The 27,549-nt window shown below is 38.3% G+C and overlaps 1 protein-coding gene across 1 annotated transcript; it reads left to right on the plus strand.

The window, feature by feature from the left end:
* The first annotated feature begins 104 nt into the window (after positions 1 to 104).
* LOC593601 (N-alpha-acetyltransferase 15, NatA auxiliary subunit) lies at positions 105 to 19,535 on the plus strand. The gene is made up of 19 exons (XM_030981096.1): positions 105 to 292; positions 1,921 to 2,005; positions 2,621 to 2,725; positions 3,206 to 3,294; positions 4,021 to 4,089; positions 4,695 to 4,829; positions 5,447 to 5,594; positions 6,155 to 6,370; positions 6,886 to 7,065; positions 7,571 to 7,746; positions 8,329 to 8,481; positions 8,893 to 9,021; positions 9,709 to 9,858; positions 10,536 to 10,784; positions 12,381 to 12,489; positions 13,481 to 13,579; positions 14,170 to 14,316; positions 15,875 to 15,972; positions 16,857 to 19,535. Exons 1-19 carry the CDS (start codon positions 236 to 238, stop codon positions 17,133 to 17,135), a joined length of 2,673 nt encoding a protein of 890 aa, XP_030836956.1. The 5' UTR covers positions 105 to 235; the 3' UTR covers positions 17,136 to 19,535.
* The last annotated feature ends 8,014 nt before the right edge of the window (positions 19,536 to 27,549 follow it).

Genomic DNA, 27,549 nt, shown 5'->3' on the forward strand with positions numbered 1-27,549 from the left:
GAAGATTGGAACATAGAGCTCCCTGTTGTCACGAAGTACCTGGGTTGGTTGCGGGCACTTTGAAGGCCCCACATATTTTGCGTTTCAATTTAGTCGAATTGGAAATGCGCATGCGCAAATTGGCTGCAGCCATTTTCTAGCATTCACCACGAGGTGTAGATGGCAACCTCGTAGAATTTCACGAAATATCGTTTATTTCGACTTAGAAAGTGACTTAGGTGAATCTGTCTGAACCATGCCTTCTTCGAGCCCTCTTCCTCCCAAGGAGAATGCTCTCTTCAAGAGAATATTGGTAAGACCAATTATAATTGATTGCCGAAGTAGTCGAACTTTGTGGTTAGTGCGCAAAGAACGTGCAAAATTGTGTGCAAATGAATGGAATTAATGGGCTGTTGCGTGTTGAGCGAATGGAGTAGAATTTCGTACTCGGTCAGTGTGTATTCTGAGTAGTGACAAGCTGACATGTGATCAACGATCGCGACTCGCCCAGCTATTCAGTAGGCCTACCGTCACTCAGTCACTGAATTTGCGTAGATGTCTTGGTTGAAATATTCTGTCATTTTCATGATGGTTCCACTGCCTGGTCTTGTGTATTAAAATTGACAGAATATTTTAAAAGAAATCTCGCCCGTCTACTCTTAATCAGTTAATTGTGTAGCAGAAGAAATAATTTATCGATAAAGGAAATGATTTGTATTCTCCAGCTCCAACTCCAACTGTAAATTATTTAAGGCAAGCATATTTATATAATCAAGAGGTGGGGAGATGCAGGTTCATGTTTGCATAATTCTGCATTTACTTGACCTATTTATGGGCTGATAATTGACAGGATTTAAGCACATTTCAGGAAACCAATTTCAATTCAGGAAACCAATTTCAACCTCGTGTGTCCTTCATGCTCTTTTCCATCTTTGTTCTAAAAAATCGTTGGTTATCACATCATTTAATAATATGTCTTGGACTGTTCAACAGTTGTAATGTTAGATGGTCACAACTTTTTGGAAGTGCTTCTGTTATATTTTGATTCCAAAATCATGAAAAGGCACTTAATATCAACAAACATGGTCTAAAACAACTCCTAAAGACAAAATAATCCCAGCTTTTCATGTTTTTTTAGCATTTGGTAGCCCAAACCTTGAAAAATGTTGTCATTTTTAAAAATATTTGTTTACCGATCATTTTTATTGATTGGCGATCGGAGTTTAATATCCAATTTCATCCTGATCGGCCAACGATCCAATGATCGGTTACAGGGTTAGTCTCTGTGAAAATGCGGACGATCCTTATTTTTTAGGAAGCGATAATTTTCTGCGTTTAATAGATCTACTAGGATATCCTTGTTCTCGGACCAGCTCCCCCACCGATAGCAATTTAAGTTCTTGGCTTTTTGCTTTTTAAGTTTTTAACAATTCAACGGTTTGACCATTTCACAATAATTTTTGATACTCTCAGTCTGAGTAAGGTTAGTGGTAAGTGAAGGCTCTGTAGCCTTAATAGGAATGCCAGAGGTGCTGCACAGCACTTATTTGTCTGTTCCAAAGAAGTGTTTCAATATGTACAGTCTGTTTTTAGCTTAATTTGTTTGTAGTTTCACAATAAAAAAACAACACTTGCATATCCTGAATTTCAGATAAAATATTACATAATTTGTCCGGTCAATGGAGCGAATAGATTAATCTATTATAACGCAATTGAATTTTTGAAAAGAAACTATAATTATATCCACTGATTAATTAATCCAGGGATTAGGATCTAGTGTTGAGGACTTATGTCAATTACTTGTAACTGGAAAAGTGTGGTAAATATGAGTTCTGAGTATAATTGTAAGTAATGGCAAGGACATGTTCCTGTGTAAATTGTTACCAGTTTTAGGCATCTGTGCCATTAACACACTGAGATATGTTTGTTGTTTATTGACAGAAATGCTATGAACAGAAGCAGTACAAGAATGGACTCAAATTTTCCAAGCAGATTCTATCGAATCCAAAGTTTGCTGAACATGGAGGTAAGTTGAATATTTTCTATGTGTGTTAAAGCACAGATGAGTTTATGATTCAATTTAGTGTTCTATTCCAAGAGGGTTATTTATTTACAGAAGTTTTTGTTTGATTGACTGTTTGTAAGATGGGGGTCTCGATCCCTTTTTTTCCTTTTAGGTCTTGGGGCCTTTTTTTTTATCTTGAGGCTAATGGGTGGTGAAGAGGCTAGAGTCATCACAGGTTTTGCAGAACCGGTGGTTGACTTGCAAAATTTCAGGCATGAACCAGTTCCCTGATCAAGAATTTTCCAAGCACCGAAAATTGTGTGCGCGTGCAGCAATAGGATTTACTGTGAAAATGCTGATCTAATAATGTGACAGAAAGGACATGCTTCCAAATCAATTTAAAAAAATGGCTTCTCTGGGTGGGGTACATAACATTTCGGGAGAAAATAAAATTATTTAGATTAGAATGACAGCTACAAGTTTTGTTTGCTTCTGATATTAAGGAATTCAAGGGAGAAATCAAGCTTTGTGATACCATGCATCCTATTAGCCAAATGAAAAATGGGTTACGTAGCAACTTCATATGAACATACGACCACACTCTGATTTGATGATTACTTTGCTTTTTTTTTTCAGAAACACTTTCCATGAAAGGCCTCATTCTGAACTGCCTAGGCAAGAAAGAAGAAGCAATGGAGTTGGTGAAGAGAGGACTTCGTAACGATCTCCGAAGTCATGTCTGTATCCTTTAAAAAAGATATTCAAGATATCCAAGTAGGGGTGCCAAGCACACGACATACCGTGTATCAAGCGAGCATTATCGATGAAGTCCAGTGCGCATGCCTCAGTTTAGCAAATATCAAGTGCATAGACTGATTTGATGTTGGTAAATAAGTAGCTATACTGACCTATCTTGATCTCAACAATGCTGTTACAAATATTGGGTTTGGAACAAGGATCTGTTCAAAGACTGTTCTCTTGAAGGTTCTCACCTTCGTTTCTCTGGCTTTTACCCAAGCATTGAAGAGTCACGGTCAGTCTGATCTTGTCTCTGCAATGCTTAGAATTTAGATGAATTTCAAACTTCCAGAATGTGTAGTGGGTCATTATTTATGGAGGAAAATGTTTTTTTGCTGATGGATACCAAACTGAACAAAGGCAAACCAAATTATTGCTACATGTATTTGAAAAGCTTATTGTCCTTAAAGCATTTTGTGTCAGGCTGGCATGTATTTGGTTTGATACAGAGAGCAGAGAGGAAGTATGATGAGGCTATCAAAGCCTACAGGAATGCACTCAAATGGGACAAGGTAAGAAGACGTGTCTGACAAATTGCATGACTATAAATCTAAGGCTTATTTCCTAAAAAAATGATTGATATAAAAATGTGGTATTGGTAATCATTTAAAGGGATCGTTTAACAATGTTAAATCTGAGATGCAGGTCCTACGTGCTATCAGTGCCTGTGATATGGTGTTATATTGAAGCCCTAAAAAAATTGCACTTCAAAATGATCAAAAAGTGCCTCAAAAAATTAAAAACCTTTGAGTGACTGGATTTACCATACTCGTTTTCCCCAATAGACTGTAATGTTATGAAAACTGTTTTATAATTGTTATTGCAGCATAGCTAAATCAAGGATTCTTTAAAAGGATCTAAGACAAAGTTATCGGATCCCTTTAAGCAACTACACACCTTACAGGAATCTCAGACTTCCTTCGGAAATGAGGAGTCAAATGCCACTGGTATTACAAATTTGTTTATCAACTTACCTCAGACCCTTACTAGTTTACTCAATTGTTGTTTGCTGATGAAGCACAGCTTCTTGAGTTATAATTCTACTTTGTTAAGATAAAAAAGGTATCATTCTTCCAAACCATATTTCAGGTAGGTAATGTTAAACTGAGGATACTGGGGTTGAATTAGGGATAAAGAACTTGCCTAAGATCTTAAGTAAAATTTTCTAAAGAGCTTTTGTTTTAGGAGAGATGGATTTGAAGTTTCTTATCTTTTTTGCATTATGTTGTATTTTTCAGGAGAATCTTCAAATTCTACGAGACTTGTCATTGCTTCAGATTCAGATGAGAGATCTAGAAGGGTACAAGGTAAGAACTCAAAAGATAAAGCTCAGCTGTAACCTCCATTTAAAAATACTTTGTGTATTAATAGACCATTACTCTTTGAAAGCAACATTTTTTCATTCAATGCCAAGTATGTATCTCTTTTAGTGTAAAGAATTTACAAAAAAGAAAACCCAAAATGACAAATACTCTTTCTCATGATGATGATATGGTTCCCTCTCCTGACATATTATGGGTGAGGAGAAATCTCTCAAACGTCGTAGCCAAATAAAACAATTCTGAGGGCAAAATCCACAGTAAGATATTCATACTAAATGGCTTCTTCAATTCCTTTGACCGTTCTATCACTTGGCTTGACCTTTTGCTCTGGATATGAATGAATTATATGACAAATGCTCAGGCAACAGCTGCTTTGTAGTCCAGCTCCTACACTAGTTCGATTCCTGACTTAAACCATTTATCAAACACTAGACCAACCCTCGACTTGAAATGAACCCTATATCAAAATTTTGCTGGAGCAAATTGACAACTGCATAAATATGTGGGATGCAATGCCCAACATGAAGTTTAGGGTATCTTTGATAATCCTGCAATGTTGATTGAATGAATCTTCTTGATGTTTATATCAGGATACGAGATATGAGTTACTTCACTTGCGACCAGCACAGAGGGCATCCTGGATCGGTTATGCCATGGCCTTTCATCTCCTCAAAGATTACGACACCGCACTCAATGTGTTGGAGGAATTCAGGAAAACCCAACAGGTATAGTAGCTTCTTGTGAGTGGGCAAATCATAAGAATGGAACTGGAATTAAATGACATAACAAAAACTTGAAGTGCCCATCACATGCTGTTATACTAGACATTTCTGTTGAAGAGATTTGTGATGTAGATGTATTTGATTGTGTAGAGGCAGGGCAGAAAGTTTTGCTCAAATGTGTGACTGTAAAGACAGAAAGACCCTGGTTAAGACCAAGATGAAGCAATTACCTTACATCACATATGCCATCAACAACAAATGATTGAATGGGTAATCTGTCCAACCAACTAAATCCAAGAAAATGAGAATGCCAAAGCTGTGAAGCAAACATGCATTGTCAATGGCAGTGAACAGCTTTGACCCTCTTACATGCAACACAAGTGTGATGAATGAAAAGTACTTGCAAGTTCTTCAGACCTAAACCTTGGCATGTAAAGTGATTATTTCATGTATCTCAATTGAAGTAGAACCGTCTTGTTGCAGTCTGACTCATGACTAACCCCAGTTAATTTATTCTTGAAGATTTCTGCATTGTCTGGTATTGGATAAATATGCAGGAGTGTGAGAACCCTGTATTTGAAGGTAACCAAATCAAGCAACCCTTCCTTCTCTGCCCACAGGTGAAGTCATACGACTATGAACACAGCGAGTTCCTCCTCTACATGAATCAAGTGATGAGGGAAGCTGGGATGCATGAAGAAGCTCTTAACCATCTCATTCAGTACCAACAACAGATATGTGATCAAGTTTGCCTTCAAGAAACAAAAGGTAACACACTATCCGTAGGATGGGACCATGTACATGTGAAATATTGCTACAATAGAAATGATAATTCTGATATTTATGAATGATTAGATAATAGACTAAACTGAGGGCATTGACAAGTTATTGAAAATATTAACATGTGATGAGAAGGGAATCGCCCATTTCAAATGTACTTCTTAGCAGCTATCTAAAGATGTGTACACAGTCGGACTGTATCCCTTCCCCAAATTGCTCACTAGTCATGCATGCATTGGGTATTAATAAAAAAAGAAATCAAATGATGTCAACTGCATTAATACATATTCATGACAATTTTCAAAAGCACCAAAGCCGTTGCAGAAATTCAATCCATTTATACAGAGAGCGTATTGGATTCACTTCAGGACCAGAATGTTGCATTCATTTGATTATCCTCAATGTAGGGTTTATTCTACACTTTGTTTACAGCCTAAGTTAGCGATCCTTTTTTTCTTCAAAATAATAGAAAAACAATTTGGTGATTTAACAGTAGATTGAGAGTTTTGATGGAATATTAACTCAAGTATCTTTTCATTTATCCTTAGCTGATCTGTTATTAAAGCTTGGCAAACCAGACGAAGCAAGGCAGATCTTTGAGCATCTGCTGGAGAGGAATCCTGAGAACTGGGCGTACTATGAGGGCTTGGAGCAAAGCACCAACCCACAGACTGAGGCTGAGAGATTAGCCATCTACACCGCGTACATGGGGAAGTATCCTAGAGCGGCAGCACCCAAGAGGTTACCCCTCAAATTTGTGACAGGTAGTTTATCTCTCCTCTCATCTTTCTTCCCTGTAAGAAACCTGGCTTGGGAATTACATCATTCTGATTTTTTTTTTTTTTTTCGTTGATGAAGAATTGGTGTGTACTGCAAGGCTCTGGAGTCATCAAAATCATAATAAATTTGGCCCAATCTTGGTTAAGTAACGAGCACTATACACAGAAAGATGTATATGGAACTACACAAATGGTGTCGGGCTACCAACCTTGATTTCCTTATCTTTCTATGCTCATTACTCAGCCAGTATACATTTTCTACCAAAATTGTTTGGCAAATGACATATTTGTAATCTTGAACATTGAGTGCAAGTTTTGTTTGATTCTGTGAGAATTCATTTTCATTTTCTTTTTTTACCAGAACTCAAGTATATCTTTATGTGATTTGCTTGGGGCTGTAAATATGTTGTAAGTGAATCGCCTGTTACTTTAAAGTTATGAAGATGAAAAAGGAGAGAATATTAAAGTACTGTACAATGTTTGTATCTTTTGTGATGTAGGGGAATCATTTGACAGGATGCTGGATGAATACTTGAGGAAGATGTTCAGGAAAGGAGTGCCTCCAGCCTTCACCAGTCTGAGAGGAATGTACAAAGACCCTGCTAAGGTTGCTGCAATAGAGAGGATGGCGTTGAGCTACAGGGAATGCCTCGACTCCATAGGAAGGTTTAGTAAAGAAGGTCAGTGCTTCCAAGAATTTTTTTTTAGGGGGAGGGGGGGGGGGGTTGCTGGTGATCATTGTTGGTTATCATGAGTATTAGATGCTCTTACATATGTTCTAACAACATTTCTGTGGGCATTATATTGTAAAATATAGAGGGATATGGTGTAATTGAGTTTTAGGTTAGTTACAGGGTAAGTCTTAGCCATATTTTGGGGCCCGGGTTGAAGTTTGGAATTTTTGCCTGCGGAGCAATTGTCCAAGAAGCACACATTATACAACCAGGGACTCGTTTCACAAAGCCTTTTTCAATGACAAATGATCAGTGGCAAATCTGCTGATAACTAATCAGAAGCAAGGATTTCACTAGCTTATAACAAAACTGTTATTTGTCACTGATGAAACGTTTTGCAAAATGGGGCCCAGACCGAAAAGAGGAGTATCATGGACTTCTGCTTTTCACACCTTGTAGAAGTCTTAAAAATCTTCTAATTTTATGTGTTTCATTTGATATGCTCCTCTAGACCCTACCGACGTGGAACGTGAACCACCAACAGTACTGCTATGGACGTTATACTTTCTTGCTCAGCACTATGACCACTTAGGTAACCTGGACAAGGCTTTTGAATTCATCAACAGGGCCATCGAACACACACCTACTCTCATAGAACTCTTCATTGCTAAAGGCAAAATCTACAAGGTGAGTTCAGCAGTAGGACTATATTGAATGGTTTGAGTTTAGCCAGGGTGCTGGACCTCTTCTTTAATCAACATCCACTTACAGATACTGTTTTCAAGTCTTTCAATCCATGAAGCCAGTGCGACCTTATATTGGAACCATTATATTTAAGACAGAACTTGGTGTTTGATCATTTAAAAAAGAATCCCTAAAGTACTTTAACCTGCAGAATTTCACATTGGCAGAAGAGCCACCTTGGTAGAAGTAAAATGGCTAATGGTTGAATTTTGAAGTCTTTAGTTAATGGCCCTTTGCAGGTCTTACTCAGACATGAAGTATTCTTCTATCATATTTGTGTTCATTACTGTATTACAAATCTCTTTATGATTAGATATGTTGTGCAAAAAAACACTTTGACAACAATAGTGTTGTGTGAGGGACCTCCTTACAATGGCATGTAAAGGAGTCGAAGCTTTATGTGGTATTGATGTTTTCCTCTATTGGAGTCCAATGCATGAGAAAGTAATATTTGTATGCCATAGAGTGCTTGTAGTTGGATGTATTGATTCAGCACCCTTCTATTTTGTGTTGTCTTGTCTCTAGCATGCGAGAGATTCCAAGAAGGCGGTAGAATGTCTAGATGAGGCCCAGTCACTGGACACAGCTGACCGCTATGTCAACTATAAATGTGCTAAGTACATGCTGAGAGCTAACATGGTCAAGCAGGGAGAGGAGATGTGTAGCAAATTCACAAGGGTGAGCTACTTTATTAAGTTTTTTTTTGTATTTTTTTGTTTTTGTTTTGTTATGTTTGCTTTACATTATGCTATGAGTGCTTTGGGAACTACGCTTGTACCAGGCCTAAGGACGTTATTTATGTAGTTCCCCATTTCATTTTCTAAATTTGTTTATGAACTATGTTGTATCTTTTGTATCAATGTAATTTCCAACCGAGAATGAAATAAAAGAGAATTGAATTGAATATAAAAAACATGCGAAAGTAAGAATTGGTTGAAACAAACAGAATTGGACTTGGTGTCTTCTGTTTCGTGATATGAACAAAAAAATGTTTGTGTGCAAGAAACTTGGTCAATTTCGACTAATTTTGCTAAGATGTTGAAATGCTTATCCAACATTTTATTAATGTACTGTTATTCTATGCTACAGGAGGGTGTTCCGGCCGTTGAAAATCTGAATGAAATGCAATGCATGTGGTTCCAAACCGAGTGTGCTCTCAGCTACCAGAGACAGGGCATGTACGGCGAGTCACTCAAGAAATGCCTTGAAGTCGACAGGGTAAGCTAGACCATCGGACTCCACAGTTGCTTTGTAATCCTTCTGAAAGACGAGTTCTAACAAAAGATTTCCACATAGTATTAGATTTCCTGGATAATTTTATCGCTAAAGTTTGATCAATCTTAAGTTCAAGTTATCAAGACTAACAGGTAATATCTGTTTAGATGATGAATTGATGGTAAATTGTTAATCATATTGTCAGTTGTCAAATATTTTGTGGCAAAAAAAAAAGTGTTAATTTATCACATGGCCAATGAACTAGATTGCCCAAAGATGCTTGCAGGAATTGGGAATTTTTCACATCAAGATTCCTTGTTTCCAAATTTGAAAGATACCCCTTGTAAATGTGATGCTTTTTGTTTTTTTCCTAACCTAAGAAAGAAAGGGAGATTCTCTCCAACTCTTTTCAGGATGTTTTGTATACATGTATTGTGAGAAAATAATTTGAGGCCTTTGATCAGTCAAAATTCGAAAATTATGCACATGCACGCAATGTGATGGGTATGATAGGTATGCACTCCTCAATGGGATTTTCACACTTTCCTGCCAAAGAGATGATGTATGTTCAAAAGTACTTTTATAATGAATGATACCTACATTGCTTGTTCTTTCACTTAAAAAATTGAATACTAACTAGGATGACATCATCAAATATCATTTCTCAATCCTTGTACTTCTATCGTGCAGCATTTTACTGAAATCATTGAAGACCAGTTTGACTTCCATTCATACTGTATGAGGAAGATGACGTTACGAGCCTACCTCAATCTCTTGAGGTTAGAGGATGTTCTAAGGAATCATAGGTTCTACTTCAAATGTGCAAAGATAGCAATAGAGGTAAGCTTCTTTATCCACTTCATGTGTTAATTGTGATTTGCAAATATAATACTTTATTTTGTTTGTGTGCAAAAAGAACCACATATGTCACTCAAAAACTACACATTCAGTGATTTTATTTATATTTTGTCTTTGAATATCTTCCACTTGATCCATTTTATCCATAATAAAATGTTCAGCTACTTATTGACTGCCTTATTGACTAGAAACTTGAGGACAAGCCCCTTGGAGCTAATGCACTCCAACTTTAAGGCCATGTTCTCAAAAGTCTCAGTTAACCATAGTGGCAATTTTAATATGTAAATGAATGAAAAAAGCCATTGTCCTGGGACTTAACAATATTTAACAATATATAAAGACGATCCAGACCTGTCAGGCCTAAGGATGAAGAAGTGGTGCCGGATAAGTGAGTATGCGTCCATGAGATGTTGAATTATAGATGATATTTTGTAGCATGCATTATGACCAGAGAGACAGCATCATAAGTGCTAAAGGTCAATGTACACAGACGACTCCTACACATTCTCTCTCTGGTTTGTGTGATAAGAGATGAGGAAAAAAGGTAGCAGTTCAAAAATTGTCTTTTGGATCTTAAGTAATTGTTTTGGGTTTGGACAGCCCTAGTGCTAGTGGAGCCATTCATTGCTAATTGGAAACTTTGTGTTTTATATTTACAGGTGTACATCAGGTTACACGACAAGCCCCTGGCGGACTCCGATGCAGCGGACGACATTGACACGGCCAACCTCACCCCCAAGGAGCTGAAGAAGCTTCGGAGTAAGCAGAGGAGAGCGCAGAAGAAGGCACAACAGCAGAAAGAGGAGGAGGAAAGGAACAAAGCCCATGAGAAGCAAGGCAAGAACAAGCACGACCCTGACCTTGATGGGCCCAAGGAGGAGGAACTGGTGCCGGAGAAACTTGCAAGGGTGAGTGCATTTTCATTTGTTTGACTTACTTAACTTAAGCCGTCCACACCATCACTGGGATGTATGATAAGTTTCATAAGGGCTATCCACCCCTTCCTATCTTCTGTCTACCTAGTGGCTTTATTCAGGGAGTTAAGTTATGCAGTCCACCTTGAAACAGTCCGTCCATCTCTTAGCTGGTCTCCCCCTTGGGCGTTTGCCATGTACATTTCCGTTGAGAAAGATGTGTGATAATAATGGTTTCAGTTTCAGTTTCAAGTTTTATTTCTGCATTTTCCATAAACAATAACAAAAATAACAATGAATACATTTTAGCAATATAATGATAAGTAATACAAGTAGTAATTCACAAATAAATAAATATAAATAATCAATAGTACAATTAATCGTATTTGAAAAGAAAGAAAAGGGGGAGAATGCAGAAGACCGATATCGTAAGCAGAGCTTGAAATGATACCGGCCTTACAAAAGGAGGAGAGGAGACAGGAAGAAAGAGCGGGTGAAGAGAGTGCTGTGCAAATTGAAGAGTGCACTGCGTGAGCTCCTCAATCTGTCAAATAATTTCCTTTTTATATACAAATAAACAATGAATATTTATATTAAAACAAAGTACATGTAGTATATTATGACCAAAATCTAATTTTTATACCTTATCAATACATATTCTTTCATCTTCACTTTAAAGGAAACAAGTGTTGTACATAATTTTAATGTTATAAGCAAGGAGTTCCACACATCGGGTCCATTGTGTCTTATTGATTTTTGTGCCAAAACAATTTTAGGGTTAGTTAAATGAAAATCCATAGAGTGCCTCGTGGGGTACGAATGTACATTAAAATTATGAATATAAAAATCATGAAGGACTTAAGAAGTAAGTTGGAGACATATTTATACATAAAAATAGCTGTTTGAAAAATGTGCATATCAGTTACTTTGAGAGTTTTCAATGTTTTAAAAATAGGTGTAGTGTGTGCTAAATAATCAGATTGTGTACAAATTCGTAAGGCTTTCTTTTGTAAAAGTTCAAGTGAATTAATTTTAGTTTTACAACAGTTTCCCCATAATAATGGTGGTTATAGTAAGAATGATAAACAAAGAGACTTTGAAAGTGCCGAGCATTCATAGTACCTTGAATGGTTAGAAAACGGGTAAATACTTCAGTCTTAGGAAGGCCTTAATAATCCCAAGGGTCTATGGCCAAAACAATATTTTGGCAATATTTCTATAGAGAAACTCCCTATATTTTGAACAATGTTTTAAAATTTACCCCTAGAAGAAAGTGAGGAGCCCTGACTCTTACAGCTTGAATTATTATCAGATTTTTTTTACTGTAATTAGAGAGGTATATCTACTCGGGAATACTTGGTGTACCTCAGTTTGAAAGCCACAACTTCTTGATTCAAAGACTGCCTTTTTTATTTTTTATTCCTGTATCAATCGGCTCTCTGCTTAATCCTAATTTGAAAGCAGTGATTTCTTTTTAAAAAGATCAGTTACGTTGTACGTGTTTGTTCATCATCTGTATCTGACTTGACCTTGCTGTCTGTGATGGTTGTTCTAAAGTAGATGTTATTTTGCCCTTTCTGCCTGCATTAGATTGAAGACCCCCTGGAACAAGCCATCTATTTCTTGAAGCCATTACAAACCTTAGCAGGGGACGTCATAGGCACACACCTTATGGCTTTTGAGATCTACTACAGAAAAGGTAAGTCTAAGTGTATGTGATGTTTGTGCCTCTGCCAGCTTTGGTAATACTTCAAACTTGGTAACAGCATGCAATGCTTCGGCGTTATGGACTGATTAGATTGACGTTTCAGTATGTCAAAGCTCCCCAAGGTCTGTATTAAGAAAAACGTTGATACAATCATGACAGTTTGTATAGGGTCTGTCGTCCAATGATTTTTTTTTTTAAATACACCAAATTCAACAAAAGAAAAAAAGAACAGAGCAATCAACCACAAAGAAGTAGAAGGGAAAACAAGAGAACCACTAATATAGGGATCTATGAACTGACTCAACTGAAGGAGATGATCTTCTTTGGAGTTGCCTGTATTATAAGGTCAAAGGTCTCAGATCACTGTTGCCATCTTGACATTATGTTTAGAACCCCATCCCTATGATATGATATCTTCAACCACCCTCTTTGTAAATATCTTTTGTCCTTTGAAGATCATAAGGTCTCCTCTCCTGACATCTTATGAGTGAGGAGTAAAACAAACATCGAACCCAAAGGGCAAAACTTAAAAAGCTTTGGAGTTTAATGTAGGCAGTAGAGAAGATGTTATGTGATGATTTTGTCAAATCATTTTTAATCTTTCTCAGGACTGACAAAGAAATAGTGATAGGCACTTCATGGAATAGGTGTTTCTTCAGAAATTTAAACGAAGGGACATTGAGGTCGATTTTTACCATACAAATGCAGAAGAAAAATCACATGTGTTACTAGAGTATGGTTATAAACATGAATGTTAAGCATCCATAATGCATGACTTGAGGCCAACTGGTGCCAGGGTCTCATGGGTGCCAAAATTCTTAGTATGGACCCCCATAATTTAGAACATTAAGAAGGGGCTTACACACTCACACAGACCCTAGAAATGTCAATCTTGACCTTTAGTAAAGAAAAGTTTGCGAGTCTGCCTAACGTCCTGAAGAGTGTTACCAACATTATGATTGTCTGTTTTTCTCCCCCTCAGATAAGCTGCTTCTAATGCTCCAATCGATCAAGAGGGCTCGTGCTGTGGACAGTTCTAATCCCAAGCTACATGAGTGTATAGTCAAGTTCTGTAAAAAGGGTGAGTGCCTTCATCAGATGTACCATGTAATGGAGTAACTTGTCACATAATCCTCTGTAGCATTTAACTTGCCTCTGAAGTAGTGTTTGGAATGTATCAAATGATTCTTTCTTCAATTTGGATGTTCACAGCATCATTATCTTCATCATCATCATCTTGCTAAATATATTACTCATTGCGAATGTAGTATCAAAAATAATATCGCTAGTGATATTCGTTTGTCTCGCAATGTATGGTCAACAAGGGATCTAAAAGATCACAACGTTTCATGCGCCACTGCAACACTTCGTCAGGAGATAAAATATAATGTCAGCAAACGTGTTTTATACTCTACGGGCGGATCTGTCAGTCAAATAATTCGATCAATAATTAGAATAATAACGGACAAGGCCTATTGGCCGAAGCGCACAGGTGCTCAACCTATCAGTGGGTCGCTGGCTCGGCGTGCTTTGGCCAGTAGGCCTTGTCCATTATTGTTCTATTTATTGATCAAATTATTTGACCGACGGATCCGCCCGCCGTAGAGCATAAAACACGCTTGCTTACATTATATTTATCATTACCTTTATTTCATACTTTCTTCTTGACAGTGAATGAGAGGATAGAGCAGCAGCCTGAAGCTGTCCGAACCGTCCTAGAGCAAGAAGTGAAACTCCTACTTGGCGATAAAGACATTGCACAATACAACAAGTTCTTCACTGATTCTAACCTTTCATCCCATCCTCACAGAATATCAGGTAGGTAGTGGTGGCATCTCTCGATCTCATCATTTTGTCTGTTCTTTCATGCAAGATTGCTAGTTTTCTAGCAAAATGCATTATTTTCATAAGTACCTAATTATTGCAGCTTGAGTTCCAAGCAAAGCAAAGCAGTCAGAGGCTTCTTAAAGAGAAGGTTGAGTTCTGGGAAGAGGTGAAAATAATTTGTGAGCGTTATCATTGTTATTATGCAAGTGTGGAAGAACACCAGATAAAATATGTTCCCTGAAATGCATGGCTCTTCAAATGCCTTCATATTCTAAATATGGCATGTATCATCGTAAAAATCGGGACAGATTTTAAGCCACGTGTTTGTGTAGTCCCATATACATCTTCCTGTGTACAGTGCTTGTAACTTCACCAAGACTTGGCCAGACTTCTTGTAATTTTGATGATTCCAGAACCTTGCAAAACACACAAATACTTATATGCGAAATGATCAACCTTTTCTGGTCAATTCCACACCGTTTCTTTCACAATGCAATCGCATGACCAGAACTCAACTTTATCTTTAAAGGTAAAGACCAGTATTGGTAACGCCCCAATTTCAAAAAATGAAATGGAAGCTCTCATTACCAATCATGTGAAAGAATATGTTTTGACTAATACATGATGATAAAAAATTTGCCGGGAAACCGCCTACTAATTCATATATTTGTAAATTATTTCTCTCATGGTCGTGTGAGAGAGATAGGGTAGTCCCATATACATCTTTCTGTGTATAGTGCTTGTAACTTTACGAAGAATGGGCCAAATTTCTTATCATTTTGATGATTCCAGAACCTTGCAGATGCTAGATGCTAGATGATCAACCTTTTCTGATCGATTCCACAACGTTCTTTCACAATGCAATCGCATGACCATTACTGGTCTTTACCTTTAATGATAATGTACAAAGGAACTTTCATTGATCCAAATTAATGGGAAGTCCCCAAATCAGTTCCAAGTTACAATTGCAACTTGTCCTATGTTAGGAATTGTAGGAATTGAAGCGAACGGCAATTACAATCTATAGGAAAGATTTTAGGATGGAGCTGACTTTCCATCATGCAATCTTGTCCAAGAGGGGGGGGGGGGGGGGGGGGGGAGCAGTGATGGATCAGGGATTCCACTAAAAGAAAAATGGCTTTAAGGTACAATAGGTGACCTAATCTCGTGCCCTGTGATACAACGGTGACATTCTCTCTCCTGACATTCTGTGGGTGAGGAGAGAAACCCTCAAACATTGTACCCAAATAAAAACACTTTCAAAAGCACAGCTAATGGAATTCAGGATTAATGTGAATGTGGTAGGATACTTGGTATAAGAATGAAACTGTTTGAATAGTGTATGCTTGCATAGAACATTCAAGAGATGTGGTCTCTGACTTTATTTTAGAGAAATTTTCTTCTTCGTATTTTGGCACAGTGTGTTTAGTTTGCTTATGGGAAAAGTAACCAAAATACCCACATGTTTCAATTTGTGAGAGATGTATCAAAATTGCACAACATGAATTTGAAATTCTCTTCTCTTTTCTTTTTGTTCTTTGCATGACAGGCGCCCTCGGTATGTACTTCCTTGACCCTTCCAAGAAGGATGAAGCAATCTCATTAGCTACTCACCTAGGAAACACCCTCACGGACAGGACTATTCAGGTCAGTATCTCATTTACTCCATGGAGTTTCACAAAGATCCTAAGTTGAACTTATCTCTAAGTTGAACTTAAAAATTATGGAAAGCCGTTAGCATCTTTGAACATATTTGTAAACGTTATTTTAAGAGGCCTAGAATGTTGATTCAAATCATTCATATTTTCTATTTGGAGATTTCATGTTCTTGATGTGAAATTTATGAAAACTCTAAAATACTTCAAGTTTTGCTTTTGAATATATTTAATTTTAAGGCTACAAAGGCTCTCCATAATGTTTAAGTCCAACTTAGAGATAAGTTCAACTTAGGATCTTTGTGAAACACCCGCATTTCTATGATTGCGATGGAAATGCTCACTCAATTATTGTAGAAATATCCATGGGCAGTTATGTTCTAGATGGTATTGCAATTCAAAAGATGTTGTAGATATAGAAGTAGCTTTTTGGCGTAGTATAATTTTCATCATGCTATTTGATATACAAATCATTTATCATTCACAAAAATAATGATGACTTCTGAATGTATGATAAGAGGAGCAATATAGGGCATCCAATTTGAGCATTATCTATGAATCTTGTCAAAATTTTCAACAGACGGACTAGATTACGTATTGATCAGTTAGCTCAATTTTCATTTAGAAGTAAAGTGAAGGTACTAGGTTTCTTATACATACCTTGCAAGGTGTGTATCCGAACTTGGTATCAGGGTCCATATGCAAATGCAAACTTGTAAAAAGAAAATATGCAAACTAACAGAGAGCAAAAATTTTGATGACTTTTTCAGAAAGAGATAGAAAGTAGTACCCTCTAACAAAAGAAATTCATTGTGGCACGATTGATTTTGATATATTGGAGAAATTGTCCTTATCCTCCAGTATTCTCTCTTTCAGAATGGCATCCGAGTTCTAGAGCTTCTGCAATCGGACTTGAAATGTGAATCGATGGCTTCAGAGTACAAGGCCCGATGCCATGAACTCTTCCCCTATGCAACCGCTTTCCAGCCGCCAACGATGAACCACACCATGGAGAACAATGACGACGACGCCGAGGAGGAGGACGAGAAGACGACCCCAACTCAAACGATGCCTCGCCCATATCCAACGACATCTCCCCGACATCAAATGATATCGAGCTCTCCTGCAACTCAACGGGGGATAACTGAGGTTTGATTTCCCTGCTGCCAGGTTTCTTCAAGTATTTCCAGGAAGTGCGAGAAAGAGGCGATGTTCAAGTGTCATGTATCATGACTTCTGGAGTAGCATCTGTTAGTGCTTCAGTGGAATTTTGATGGCGTTGTACTCCGAGGCCAGATGGTCAAACTTTGCAAAGTTTTGAGGGTCTTAATGATGCCATGCAATACTGAGAGAACTCTTTATCCTGGTTAGGGTTAGAGTGGACACAATCATTAAATTTCCCCAATCCCCCCCCCCCCCAGATCTAAGCCACAGACAATACAATGATAGGGTAAATTGGAGTTGGAGATATCTTGAGATGTCCAATGTTTGTGTTATTTGTGTGTATTATGAAATCCAAGTCTCCTGTTACTTCAGCTCTTGTTGATGAGCAGTATTTCCACTTTGCTGGAGCAGTACCAGAGTGTCCAAAATTGCAATGTACATGGTCAAATGAGGGCAACTCATAACTTTAGGATTCCAAGTAGGTAACATGTTTTCCAGAGCGAAGTCCCTGGTAGCATTGACTGTAATGACTCTACTATTATCTATGAATGAATAGTCTTCTCACTGATGTTAGAGCACAATTTTTGTGTTGTTAGACTTTAAATGTGGAATAATTTGAAATATTCAGTTGATATGTTATCAGTTTTCAAATAATCCATTCCTTGCAATGTGCGAGTACGTTATTTTCACTTGAACAGTTTTAATTGTAGTGGAATACATAGTCATTGCTTTGATCTGTTACAAGTATGAGGTACGTAGTGGTTGCCAGTGAAATATCCCATTATAGAGATCTTTTCAACTCTCCAAGTTGCAGCTGAAAGAAGTACAAGATGGTGAATCACTATATACCTTTCTTAAAGCCATGTCATCTTGACTATTCTCATTTATCAAGCACATATCAAGAGATTTGTTAGTCAGTGTTAACCGGTAACGTTGGACCTCTGTCTTAATGAAACCAACTTTATTGGGGTGTTCAAACTGGAACTCGTAGTTATGACTCTACACTTTAAAAATACAAGTAAGCCAAAATTGAACAGATCAGCACAAACATTATATAAAGAATCAAAGATTTGACCATTTTTGTCAGTGATCAGTAAATTGTCAATAATTTCTTAGCTTGTGTTTTGCTGCTTAATTTTCTAAATGTTGACTAAAAGGTTAAGAAAAGAAATAAAGAGATGCACAAAATCTTTGAATTAAGAGCTATTTGCCAGTTGATGGTAATATGAACTGTTACCTTGCATAGGCAATTTATAGACTTCGCCAATTAATTATCATCCAGAAGATTAACGATAAGCAGCCTTTTGCTATATAATATGGAGACATTGCAGGAATTGTATTTATTTGAAAAATTTAACTAATTTATAGATATATCCTTTTGCATACTTTGTATGGCACTCTTTATTTCCCCCAATTTTCTTTGTATTATTGTGTCTGTTTTGTTGTTGAAATGTTAAGTTTTACTCTAGGTTGGATGCTGCCTGAAAGAGAATGGTATAATTATTAGGGGGGGGGGGTTATCTGGAGAGAATAAAATAAGCTAAATGTTATGTTTTCTATAAATACATCTGTCACCGGGCTGCATATAGCCATCTATCTTATCTGGTAAAGATATCGGTTGACCTCCAAAGTACACGAACCCATTCTCATTAGTAATTTAATACCTGATATTTTATTGACAAAAGCTATTTCAGCAAGCAATAAGTATGTCTTGTATCAACTATGACTAAGACATTTCAAAGATTTTCTCCTTAAATTAACTAAAAAGAAATCTAGAAAAGAGGAAAAGTTATGCACTTCTTTATTTCTTTTCAATGACTGGGGGGGGGGGGGTGCAATTGTGAAGAAATATCACTGCTATTGCTCATTTCAGATTATCTACTAAAGATTTTTTGTTTAGTTCGTAGGCAATTTGATAGGTATTCGATCTTTGTGTTCCCTCTGCAAGCTAAGAGAGGGAGATTTGCCATAGATTATTCTCTGTGATACTAAAGAAGGAAACGCAAAGTGATTGATCAATTAAAATCGTTAATTGATGCATTTAGTACTTCCATGCTCTTGTTTTCTCTCACGTTTGTTCGTCGGTCCACAGGAGTTCAGAAAATGAAGAAAAGTAAATGACTTTTGTTCTTTATTTATTGTTATTTTTTAATACGGGAAAGGAATGGAGTTGGAATTTTTGTACACTTATTTGCGGTCCTATTTCACAGGGCTGTCTGTGTGTTGACTATAAGATGGAGAATAATTTCTGACATCTAAGAAAATTCAATTTTGCAGTTTGTTAGCAGGAATTCTTAAAAAATGAAATGGTTGTGTTTTTTTTTCAATATTATATTGTACATGAGAGAATGTAGCTATGACGAAAATACAATTTCTGATAAAAATCACTGATACCTTCTGGATGTATTTTGTAGTTACTGTGTAATATCTTCATTGAAAGATTGAGAAGAGCATATGTTTCCACATTGGTAGAGCTGTTTGGTGCAAGGCTGCAGATGATCTATTTTATCAACGCAATCGCAACTACTCATGGAGAAAACAAACTTGAGGGCAATTTTCAATACCCCATTGTATTCCATAGAAATCATGTTCAGGTTACAAAATGAATCATTGTAATGTTTGCGAGTTTTAAAAGGTGATGAATGAGCCATTGAAATTGCCCCTAAGTTTTTTTGTTAAGCCGGTAAGTAGTTTCCATTTTCCCCAAACATTGCTAATATCTGAAATGGTATGATCTGTAGATTCCTTGCTCATGCATGTGGCCAGGGCCCTGTCTTCTCGAGAATCATGATGGATCCACATCAGTTGCAGGCCCTCCAGTCAATTACTAAGTTACAATCGCCTAATTCTCATCTTCTACTAAGTTGCGACTGATAGTGATAAGGAGTTGGGATCATTTTGCATTGATACCAACATTAGGGCATCTGGAAATAGGTGCAAAGATTTAGAAATCATCAGGATTTTTTTTTTTTTTTTTCATTTGAAAAAGAGAAAAAAAGGTGACATAAGTGGTCAGCAGATTTCAGAGTGAGAGAGAGATCAAGAAACAGATGAAAGATGAGAAAGAGATTGAGGGGAGACTGGGAGAGAGAAAAAAAAGAAAAAAGAAGCAGAATGACAACAGAGGTCAGAGTTAAGCGAGAGAGAGAGAAAAATATTCATAGATCTAGTGGAAACTGTCCTCCGTCTCTCTCACATCATTATTTACAGTACTATCTCAACTTTCCTTGCTTGGAGATGACTGTATGCAGGCGCGGATCCAGGATTTTCCAATAGGGGGGGCCGGAAGTTTGAAAATTGCGCCGACCATTTTTTTCAAGGTCATATTAGAAGCACCATACCATTACAATTTTTGACATTTTCATCGGGGGGGGGGGGGGGGGGGGGCTATAGCCTCTTATCCGAAAAAGTAACTTTCTGGTTTCACAATTCGGCTAGTGAGCGAAGCGAGCGAGCAACAATTTGAGCAAAATATGTATTTGTGAAAGTGTGATTTATAACCAAAATAAACGAGAAAAAATGTCAAAAAATCATATGCGGGTAGCTCGCTAACCCCCCCCCCCCCCCCCCCCCATGACGCGCGAAGCGCGGAAGTTTTGACCTTTCATTATTATTAGAGAAAGAAGACGATTTGTGTACCATTCTCGATTCTTAATCCTTCTCTGAATTCAGTTTTCCCCCTCCCGCGCAAAGCGCGGAAGCTTTGACATGTTCTAGTTTAATGAAATTATTAGAGAAAAATATGATTCGTTGTTCCATTCTCGACTCTTAATCCTTCTCTGAATTCAGTTTACCCCCTCCCCGCGCAAAGCGCAGAAGCTTAACGTTTCATTAAATTATTAGAGAAAGAAGACGATTTGTTGTACCATTCTCGACTCTTATTACTTGACTGAATTCACCCCCCCCCCCCCTCCCGCGCGAAGCACGGAAGCTTTGGCCTTTCATAGTTTAATGAAATTATTAGAGAAAGGAGATGATTCGTTGTTCCATTCTCGACTCTTAATCCTTGTCTGAATTCAGTTCCCCTCCCCCCCCCCCCTCCCGCGCGAAGCGCGGAATCTTAGACGTTTCATTAGATTATTAGAGAAAGAAGACGATTCGTTGTACCATTCTCGACTCTTAATCCTTGGGTGTATTCAGTTTCCTCCTGCCCGCGCAAAGCGCGGAAGCTTTGCCCTTTCATTAATTATTATAGAAAGAAGATTTGTTGCACCATTCTCGACTCTTATTACTTGACTGAATTCACCCCCCCCCTCCCGCGCAAAGCACTGAAGCTTTGGCCTTTCATAGTTTAATGAAATTGTTAGAGAAAGGAGATGATTCGTTGTTCCATTCTCGACTCTTAATCCTTGTCTGAATTCAGTTCCCCTCCCCCCCCCCTCCTCCCGCGCGAAGCGCGGAATCTTAGAGTTTCATTAGATTATTAGAGAAAGAAGACGAATCGTTTTACCATTCTCGTCTCTTAATCCTTTTTTGAATTCAGTTTCCCCCCTCCCACGCGAAGCGCGAAAACGTTGACGTTTCATTAAATTATTAGAGAAAGAAGATGATTCGTTGTACCGTCATCGACTCTTTATCCTTGTCTGAATTGAGTTCCCCCCCCCCTCCCGCGCGAAGCGCGGAGGCTTTGACGTTTCATTCAATTATTAGAGAGAGAAGACGATTCGTTGTACCGTTCTCGACTCTTAATCCTTGTCTGAATTGAGTTCCCGCCCCCTCCCCCCCCTCCCGCGCGAAGCGCGGAAGCTTGACGTTACATTAAATTATAAGGGAAAGGAGACGATTCTTTGTACCATTCTCGACTCTTAATCATTGTCTGAATTGAGTTCCCGCCCCCCCCCTCCTCCCGCGCGAAGCGCGGAAACGTTGACGTTTCATTAAAGTATGAGAGAGAGAAGATGATTCGTTGTACCGTCATCGACTCTTTATCCTTGTATGAATTAAGTTTTCCCTTGGCCGCGCGTAGCGCGTAAGCTTTAACGGTTTATCAAATTATTAGAGGAAGAAGACGAATCATTTTATCATTCTCGACTCTTAATCCTTGTCTGAATTAATTTTTCCCTTGCCCGCGCGTAGCGCGTAAGCTTTGACGGTTTATTAAATTATTATCCTTCTTTGAATTCAGTTTTCCCCCTTCCACGCGAAGCGCGGAAACGTTGACGTTTCATTAAATAATTAGAGAAAGAAGATGATTCGTTGTACCGTCATCGACTTTTTATCCTTGTCTGAATTGAGTTCCCGCCCCCCCCCCCCCCTCCTCCCGCGTGAAGCGGGGAAACGTTGACGTTTCATTAAAGTATGAGAGAGAGAAGATGATTCGTTGTACCGTCATCGACTCTTTATCCTTGTCTGAATTAAGTTTTCCCTTGGCCGCGCGTAGCGCGTAAGCTTTAACGGTTTATCAAATTATTAGAGGAAGAAGACGAATCATTTTATCATTCTCGACTCTTAATCCTTGTCTGAATTAATTTTTCCCTTGCCCGCGCGTAGCGCGTAAGCTTTGACGGTTTATTAAATTATTATCCTTCTTTGAATTCAGTTTTCCCCCTTCCACGCGAAGCGCGGAAACGATGACGTTTCAATAAATTATTAGAGAAAGAAGATGATTCGTTGTACCGTCATCGACTTTTTATCCTTGTCTGAATTGAGTTCCCCCCGGCCCCCTCCCGCGCGAAGCGCGGAGGCTTTGACGTTTCATTAAATTATTAGAGAGAGAAGACGATTCGTTGTTCCGTTCTCGACTCTTAATCCTTGTCTGAATTGAGTTCCCGCCCCCTCCCCCCCCCCCCTCCCGCGCGAAGCGCGGAAGCTTTGACGTTACATTAAATTATAAGGGAAAGGAGACGATTCTTTGTACCATTCTCGACTCTTAATCATTGTCTGAATTGAGTTCCCGCCCCCCCCCCTCCCGCGCGAAGCGCGGAAACGTTGACGTTTCATTAAAGTATTAGAGAAAGAAGATGATTCGTTGTACCGTCATCGACTCTTTATCCTTGTCTGAATTGAGTTTCCCCCCCCCCCCATTCTCGCGCGAAGCGCGGAAGCTTTGACGTTTCATTAAATTATTAGAGAAAGAAGACGATTCGTTGTACCGTTCTCGACTCTTAATCCTTGTCTGAATTGAGTTCCCGCCCCCCCCCCCCCTCCCGAGCGAAGCGCGGAAACGTTGACGTTTCATTAAATTATTAGAGAAAGAAGATGATTCGTTTTACCATTCTCGACTCCCAATCCTTGTCTGAATTCAGTTGCCCCCCTCCCGAGCGATGCGCGGAATCTTTGACATTTCATTAAATTATTGGAGAAAGAAGACGATTCGTTGTACCGTTCTATATTACACCTACCATGGATAAATCACGGCCGGGAGCGTCATAATTTTGTGTTATCGGTCGAGGGCCGGGGCCGGGGCGTAGCGACCAAATGAGATTTTGCAATGTTGAATGCTGAAATTATGCATTCTAAAAAATCCCTAAGCCCGATATGTACGTTCTTTCCGCTATATTTATTTCTAGCTATATTTCTAAATTTCCTGGGAGACTTGTCCCCATATCGGGCCCAGGATCGCCGCCCCTGTCCATGATTACTACCAACATGAGTTCTAATACAATCACAAGCGAGTCGATACGAGCTGAATCCAAATGAAGGGCAAAATAAGAGTTGTCAAGCGGCCCTACCGTTAATTTAAAATTTGACTGTTGAGTATATAACTTCTATTTAAAAGACATCCAAAATATTGTGCCCTTTTCAAATTTCTCACTAAAGAGTGATGACCTCAGGGGCTGTTCTTAACGTTTAACTTTGAATCCGCGGCTTGAGATTTTATGATGCCGGCCCGGCCCCCCTCTATTCAATAACGTTTGCCAATGAGCCTTCTGGAATGTCCCCTAATCTCCCGATTACAGTTTTCCCATATTTGTCGTTACTGTCACTTAGCGCCATTTCCTTGCCTTTCCCCCTTTCTCACCGACTTTTCTTTTCCCCACCCCCCCTCACCCTCTCAGTGTTATCTAGGGTACGCACATGTATGTTCCCTCTCTTTGAAAGCACCCCTCTGTCTCCGGTGTGTAAAGTCAGTACGGGCCGGATTTTTGTGTATTGCGGGCCGGACTTTGTTTCGTGAAAAGTGACTCTTTATCGGAAATTTAGGGAACACAAATTCGGTCCCTCCGACCCCGGAGTTGGAGGAAGGGGGGGGGGGGGGGGCTTTTTATTTATCTTTTCTCTTCTATTTTCTTTTCTCTTCTTTTTTCCTTTCTCTTCTCCTTTCTTTTCTCTTCTCCTTTTTTTCTCCTCTTCTCCTTTCTTTTTTCTCTTCTTTTCTTCCTCTTTTTTTTCTTCCTTTTTTTTGCGCCGCCAATAGGGGGGGCCGCGGCCGTTTCGGCCCCCCCCTGGATCCGCCACTGGTATACGCTAAAAGCTTCATTCTCGGATAACACTTGTACTACTGAGACTACCGCTACGTCTGGCTCCACGACAGACCGCCTAGAACGGTCGACACATATTAGTTCATTTCAGACAGTTTTTCCTGCCTATAGCCCCCACTGATAACCTGGTTCAGGCTCGCTATCCATAACGCGCGACAAAATGAATAGCGATCCTTTTTGAATAGCGGCCCTTATAAATAGCGAGCAGACAATTTACCTCTCTGTTTATAAGGACCGCTATCCATAACGCGGACTAAATGAATAGCGGTCTTTTATAAATAGCGGTCCTTATAAATAGCGAGCAGACCCCGATAACCTCGCCCCCGTGAGCAGTGAGCTGCTCATAACAACCAAACATTTCACAATTAAGACTCAAGCCAAGGATTCCTGGAAGAGCACATCAATCAAACGGACACCAGGGGGGCGTTTCACAAAACTTGTCATCGGTGACCAATGACAGTCTTTGTTATAAGCTACGGAAATCCTTGCTCCGATTGGTTATCAGCAGATTAGTCACTGAGTTTTGTTATTTGTCATTGAAAAGAGGCTTTGTGAAATGGGTCCCAGAAGAGCACATCATCAAGAGAAAACGGTTAGAACATCCTACCAAAATCAAAGTAGCCCCTCTAGGAAAAAAAAAATCAAGATTTAGGCATAAATCTTTTTTTTTCTTTCTTCTTTCCCATTCTAAAAATACAACTTGTTTTACTGTAATTTTCTTTTCACAAATAGGTTAGCAAAAATTAAATGTTTTTCAGGTAGTCGCTTTTGTATATCTTCTAGACACAAGCAATATATCTATAACCTTGACACTCCAGTTAGTGGATCACAACTTAAAGACTTTCATATAGGCCTGTTAGGTTAGCATCAGATTCAGTTGGACTCCATGGAAGAACAGAGCCATTAGGTTAATGGCTCTGAAATGGACTATCCAACCGTTTTATCATTCTATCATTGTTATATAAGTCTTTGATTTTGTTATATTGTGTTATTGTTTTTTATGATGATTTTCGGAAATAAAACAAACAAACAAACAAGACTATTTACTGATCCATATTTAATACCCAAAAAACATCAACAAAAACAGAAAACTTTACATGCGATTGCATGAAAATACTTATAATAATACCAACAGTATAATAATTCTAACAACAATACATGTCAATATACCATCAATAAAATAACATAACAATTATATACAAATATAATATAAACAAATGCTCAGATACAGAAATCAAGCTCTACCTGATCGATAATACTCCACTTTGAAAAACGTTCCGCGGGACCTGCATGTAACGTGTAAGACTGGTGGTGATGCAGATTTTTCGTCTGCCTCCCCTTCCAAACTTTTTTTCTCATTACGTCACTGCCCCTGGAATGTGAGCCCCCTGGAATGTTCCCCCTCCCCAAATCCCAAACTGCTTCCGGCGCGCCTGATTATACATCTTATGAAAGAGTGTTTTATCCCAAATCATTTGGTATCATTTTTGTGGGGTATGTGTCCACGCTTGGATGAACAGGAGGCATTGTTTGCGTAAGTGCAAAATTCGACTTGCGCCAAAGTTGCTTATAATAATAATAATAATTACAGTGCTTATATAGCGCCTAACACTTACTTTGTCAGAAGTCTCTAAGCGCTCTACCGTGTGAGTCAAAAACAAATTTACACCTAGAAAATTGCTAATTATTTTAAAAATCATCTATGAACAGTAAATTATTATACATCTTATGAAAGAGTGTTTTATCCCAAATCATTTGGTATCATTTTTTGTGTGGTATGTGTTCACGCTTGGATAAACAGGAGCTAGGCATTGTTTGTGAGAGTGCAAAAATTGACTTGCGCCAAAGTGATGCCTACAGCATGTACAGTATTATGTTGGGATTAGCGGAGTGAGAGAATGAATTGAATGTATCAAATGAAATGCATTGCATATATGCTTTTTGCAGAAGCAAAGTCACACACGCACACACACGCGCGCAAAAATGTTCGTTGATATTCCATATTTGATATGTGTGGCATGATTAATTTTGTTAGGGATGTTATTTGGATCTGCAAAATCCGATTTAAAACCCAAATCCCGATTGTTTTATTTAAACATCACATAAGAAACTTTGGCGCAAGTTGATTTTTGCACTCTTGCAAACAATGCCTCCTGTTCATCCAAGTGTGAACACATACCACACAAAAATGATACCAAATGATTTGGGATAAAACACCCTTTCATAAGATGTGGAATATTTTACCGTTCATAGATGATTTTTAAAATAATGAGCAATTTTCTAGGTGTAAACTTTTTTTTGACTCACACTGTACAGTACAGTGTAGTTTTAATTATAAGAATGCAAGCAATAATCCAAACCGTATTGATTCATCTCTTCGCCAGTGAATAACTTTCTTTACTTTATCTCTCTCATTGAAAACTGAGGTATCTTTCCATTGTTATGACATGGAATACGTGGTAAAAGATCTATTTAATGGAATTAAAAAATTGAAATATAATTAAATTGTCGAAATGTGAAATGTAATTGAAAATTTGGCAAAATATTTAAAGAGAATTAAAGAATAATAATGTTTAACATTTTAACCAAAGGTTGTTCTTGACACCCTGGCGGCTTGCCCAAGGTCTATCCATCATAGCTACAAACAATGTATGCATACTGGTTTCCAAGTAATATAACAGGTTAATGGAATACCTAGTCGTTATAGGTCCCCGGGCTAGAAACGCCATGAATTTGAATGGTTTAATATATTGCTGTTTGGCCTCGTCCACCTATTATATACCCAATTGGTCTATTCTCATATGGTCTGTCTCCAGCCAGTATACTATCCACAATTCCACATAGGAAAATAATAATTTTGTCTATGATGACCTCGACTTCACCCGAGCTATCATGAAAAGGCGCTCAAGCATTCAAGGATTTTTTTCCTGCCGTGTTGTACTTGGTTTCCTGCTTTGCTCGCAATCTGCATCATAATTATAATG

Source organism: Strongylocentrotus purpuratus, unplaced genomic scaffold (genome assembly GCF_000002235.5).
Source record: "Strongylocentrotus purpuratus isolate Spur 01 unplaced genomic scaffold, Spur_5.0 spur5_scaffold_11, whole genome shotgun sequence".
Classification (NCBI taxonomy): Eukaryota; Metazoa; Echinodermata; class Echinoidea; order Camarodonta; family Strongylocentrotidae; genus Strongylocentrotus; species Strongylocentrotus purpuratus.

Excerpts from the sequence above, each read along its gene's own strand:
- LOC593601 (XM_030981096.1), top strand. The coding sequence starts at position 236 with ATGCCTTCTTCGAGCCCTCTTCCTCCCAAGGAGAATGCTCTCTTCAAG. Across the intron at positions 4,090-4,694 it reads GAGATCTAGAAGGGTACAAG|GATACGAGATATGAGTTACT; the intron begins GTAAGAACTCAA and ends TGTTTATATCAG. Across the intron at positions 12,490-13,480 it reads TGAGATCTACTACAGAAAAG|ATAAGCTGCTTCTAATGCTC; the intron begins GTAAGTCTAAGT and ends TCTCCCCCTCAG.